The sequence below is a fragment of the Amphimedon queenslandica genome, unplaced genomic scaffold (genome assembly GCF_000090795.2).
Source record: "Amphimedon queenslandica unplaced genomic scaffold, v1.1 AMPQUscaffold_9262_Cont18775, whole genome shotgun sequence".
Taxonomy (NCBI): Eukaryota; Metazoa; Porifera; class Demospongiae; order Haplosclerida; family Niphatidae; genus Amphimedon; species Amphimedon queenslandica.
In genome coordinates, this window is record NW_003550466.1 from 1 (window position 1) to 3,441 (window position 3,441).

At 30.2% G+C, this 3,441-nt stretch overlaps 1 protein-coding gene across 3 annotated transcripts; it reads left to right on the forward strand.

The window, feature by feature from the left end:
- The first annotated feature begins 8 nt into the window (after positions 1-8).
- Positions 9-3,428, forward strand: LOC109590929 (uncharacterized). 3 transcript variants are annotated; one of them, XM_020006766.1, is made up of 11 exons: positions 9-31; positions 91-195; positions 1,053-1,151; positions 1,198-1,315; positions 1,372-1,487; positions 1,551-1,721; positions 2,334-2,568; positions 2,629-2,804; positions 2,862-2,936; positions 3,118-3,236; positions 3,287-3,428. In XM_020006766.1, exons 1-11 carry the CDS (start codon positions 23-25, stop codon positions 3,408-3,410), a joined length of 1,347 nt encoding a protein of 448 aa, XP_019862325.1. In that variant the 5' UTR covers positions 9-22; the 3' UTR covers positions 3,411-3,428. The 3 variants fall into 3 exon arrangements, with proteins under 3 accessions (XP_019862325.1, XP_019862327.1, XP_019862326.1); XM_020006767.1 differs by lacking the exon at positions 9-31 and adding an exon at positions 249-290 and having other exon boundaries at positions 181-195; XM_020006768.1 differs by lacking the exon at positions 91-195 and having other exon boundaries at positions 22-31.
- Positions 3,429-3,441: the final 13 nt, after the last annotated feature.

The following is a 3,441-nucleotide window of genomic DNA, read 5'->3' on the forward strand; positions in this document are numbered from 1 at the left end:
AGAAGGACAGAAGCAAGAATCAATGCGTAAAGTAAGAGTGACAAAAAGTGATGATTTATATAATACGTACATGTACTTTTTATTTAATAGTTAAGAATATATTGTAATCATCCAGTCAGTGGTGAATTAATTGAATCAGTAATTGAAATCAATAAGGATGAATTACTTCCTGAAACACTGGATAAAGCTTATGAGGTTTATCATTACTTATTATTTGCATTGTCACTTTAGACAGATCCATTCTGCAGGGTTTCCCCTGAAGATTTTGCATAGTGTTCATGCAAGTTTTTGTGAGTGGATTTAAAATTGCAAAATTTTTGACAAAAATATTGCTAGGAGAGGAATTTTTATTTTCATAATTTGTTAATGTGCTATAATGAAAATTTTAAGCTGCTTCTGATAAAAAAATGGATTTTTAAAGAATTTTAAAAGCTTCTCAAAAACTGGACAAATGTTCAATGGGTCCCTTTATTATATAGTACAGACAGTACAGGGCTTTGGTCAAATTTTGTCAGAAAATGATTATAACAGAATTCTCTTTTTAAAAAATTTTCTGATAATATACATGTTCTTATGTTATGTAGTCTGTTTGAGCAGAGTCTGACCAAAACCAAAGTCCCTGTACTATTAGTAATGCGGTAGCATTACTAAGTATAGCACAGGGTCTTTGGCCAAATTTTGCCAAATATTACTAGGAGAGAATTCTTCACTTTTATAATTTTAAAAATACATTTTCATGTTTTATGTTATGTAGCAATTTTCGATAAAATCTGGAATCTTTACAATTTTTTAATGTTACTTAATAATCAAACCAAAGTCCTAGTACTATAATACAGAATCTTTGGCCTATTTTTACCAAAATTGTTTAGGAGAGAGTTCTTTTTTGTTTCATTATAATTTTGTGTTTGAGCTGATTCTGATCAAAATTGATTTTTTTATGAATTTTAAAAATAGCTCAAAATGCCAAGTACACATATTGTCAGCATGCTTTTTAGCTCACTTAGCATTCATTGTGGGAAATGTTGTATGCTATTATTTCCTCTTTTTTATAGTCTATGAAATTAGCACCACACATTCCTATTGAGAGATGCCGTTTAGTCAGATATTATTATTACTATGAAGCAATGGACGAGTCATTTGATCTCGACAAGGTAAGTATAAATTTGTTCTTAATATTTTAAGTTAAGCTTAATTTAGTTTCAGGATCAAACTATTGATAAACTGATGGGTATGTCTGTAGATAATTGCTATTGTTCTGGAGTATTTTTGCAAACTCGAAAAGAAAATGAACACTTCAAGGTATACAATATTGGAGGTTAGTGTTGTCATTTTTCAGGTATATTCTTTACATGTATTTTGCATCGTGTGTAGGAATTAATTTGAAGATATCAGTAGTGGAACCTTCAACTGGTGAAGTATCTGCAGCTGAACCAATGAGAGCAGAGCATGGTTGGACTGTTGGAGAATTAAAACAGTGTATAGGAGAAGTAAGACTGAAGTTGGTAATGTTGTTGCTTGTAAGCTTTTATCTTTTTCTTTTCTCTCTTTAGCTATTTAATATTAATCCGTCATGCATGAGGCTAGTACTGGAAACTTATTACGATGCAGATGATGAATTACTTAATGAGTTTTATCTTTCTTTCCTTGCTGGTAATTATTATGGTATGCATTTGGCGAATGATACAGCATACTTAAGAGAATTGATGTCAAGGAGACACAAAGTATGTCTTTATTAGATAAGAATGGTTAGTTGATTACATGTATTTTGTGTATGTTGCAGTACTCAGGAATTGAGTCAAATACATAGGGTTACATTTGTATGTGTAAATTACTGTATACTGGGGTTTATTATAGGGGTAAAATATCTTAGCAATAATTTTATAATCTGTATTTTTGGAAATTGACTTTGTGATTTCCTGTAAATGTTAATGATGATCGAGTAATGAGTGATAATTTCCTGATATGTGAATTGGTATTATAATTGTTAAGTATGTTGTTATTATGCTATATGTTATTACAACGTGGTGCATACACCAGACCACCATATATTTTCAAAAATGACTGAATAAATCGGCATGCTAAACATTTTAAATTTCTAAAGTCATTTTTGTAACAAAATATAAAGTTGAATTTGGTAAAATAAATGTACATCACATGTGGTTAAAAGTTAAAATAATATTAAGGGCTATGCACCCAGTTTGTAATAAATTGTAATCAGGATTCAATTACATGTACCTTGACATAATGTACAGGCATGTGAATTGGTATGAAGTCCACTAAATTCCTATCTGTTATATCCCTTCCTTTTCTCTCTTACTTTTGCTTCCATTCAGTTATATGCATTGTCAGATATTGAAGATTATCAAAGAGAATATAACAAAAGTCTAATGTACAGATATGTTACATTTCATTTACAATCAGTAATGCTACACATTTCAATGCCTTCTCGACCTGAAAGAAGAGGAGGAAAAGGGGAAGTAAGAAGAAGGGATATTGCCATACCAAACACAGGTGGTAGTGGAGAAATGATGATGAAGATTGTTTCAATAAATGAAGGAAGAGAAAGAAGTAACAATTATTATTTACTAAGTCACATTAGCTAACATTGTCTTGTTATTAATCAATTAGAGATACAGATAAAAGCTGATAATAGAATATCATTTGCTCAATTAAAGGAAAAGCTTGTTCCAATGGTTGGTGTACCAGCTACTGGTTTTAGATTGTTTCAAACTAAAGATAATCAGCCAGAACAAGAAATTCTGTGTCTATCCGACTCATTAGCCAAATTGTCTTGTGATTCAAAGGTATTTTTCTATCTTTTATAATTTAAATAATCTCTCACTCTCTTTATGTTCCTATAGATTGTGGTAAAGTTGGGTAAAGGGTTACAGGATTACAGGATTAAGCTCTTTCTATTACTTGTTAATAATGAAGAGGTAAGCAGCATAACTTTTACAGTTTTACTATAGTTATGCCATCACAACAATGAAGCTTCAACACGTCATTATTTGTTAATTATTAATAATGTTTGATGATTAATATTTGCATTATTAATTTAAAACTTTACAAAATGTTACAGTATGTGAAATGAAGTGCTATTTTATATTTTAAAATTAGTTTTGTAAGTTTATAATGGAGTCAATTGTGTCCAAAAATACGCCAGTTCGAGAATTTAAGAAACAAATTATTGAAGAGGCAGAAATACAAGGAATTGATTGTGTCTTAGAATTAGACAAGTAAGACATCTTTTGTCTGTGATATGATTATTAAAATACTCACTTTGCAGAATCAGATTGCGTAAAAAGACATCCAGATCACTTGGTCAAATATATCTTGATCATCTGTTAATATATAAAGATGTCCATGTGTCTAACGGCAGTGAAATGTATGTTGAACTATTAAAAGGTTAGTAGAAAGTGTTCATTAAATTCTGGGTAGGTA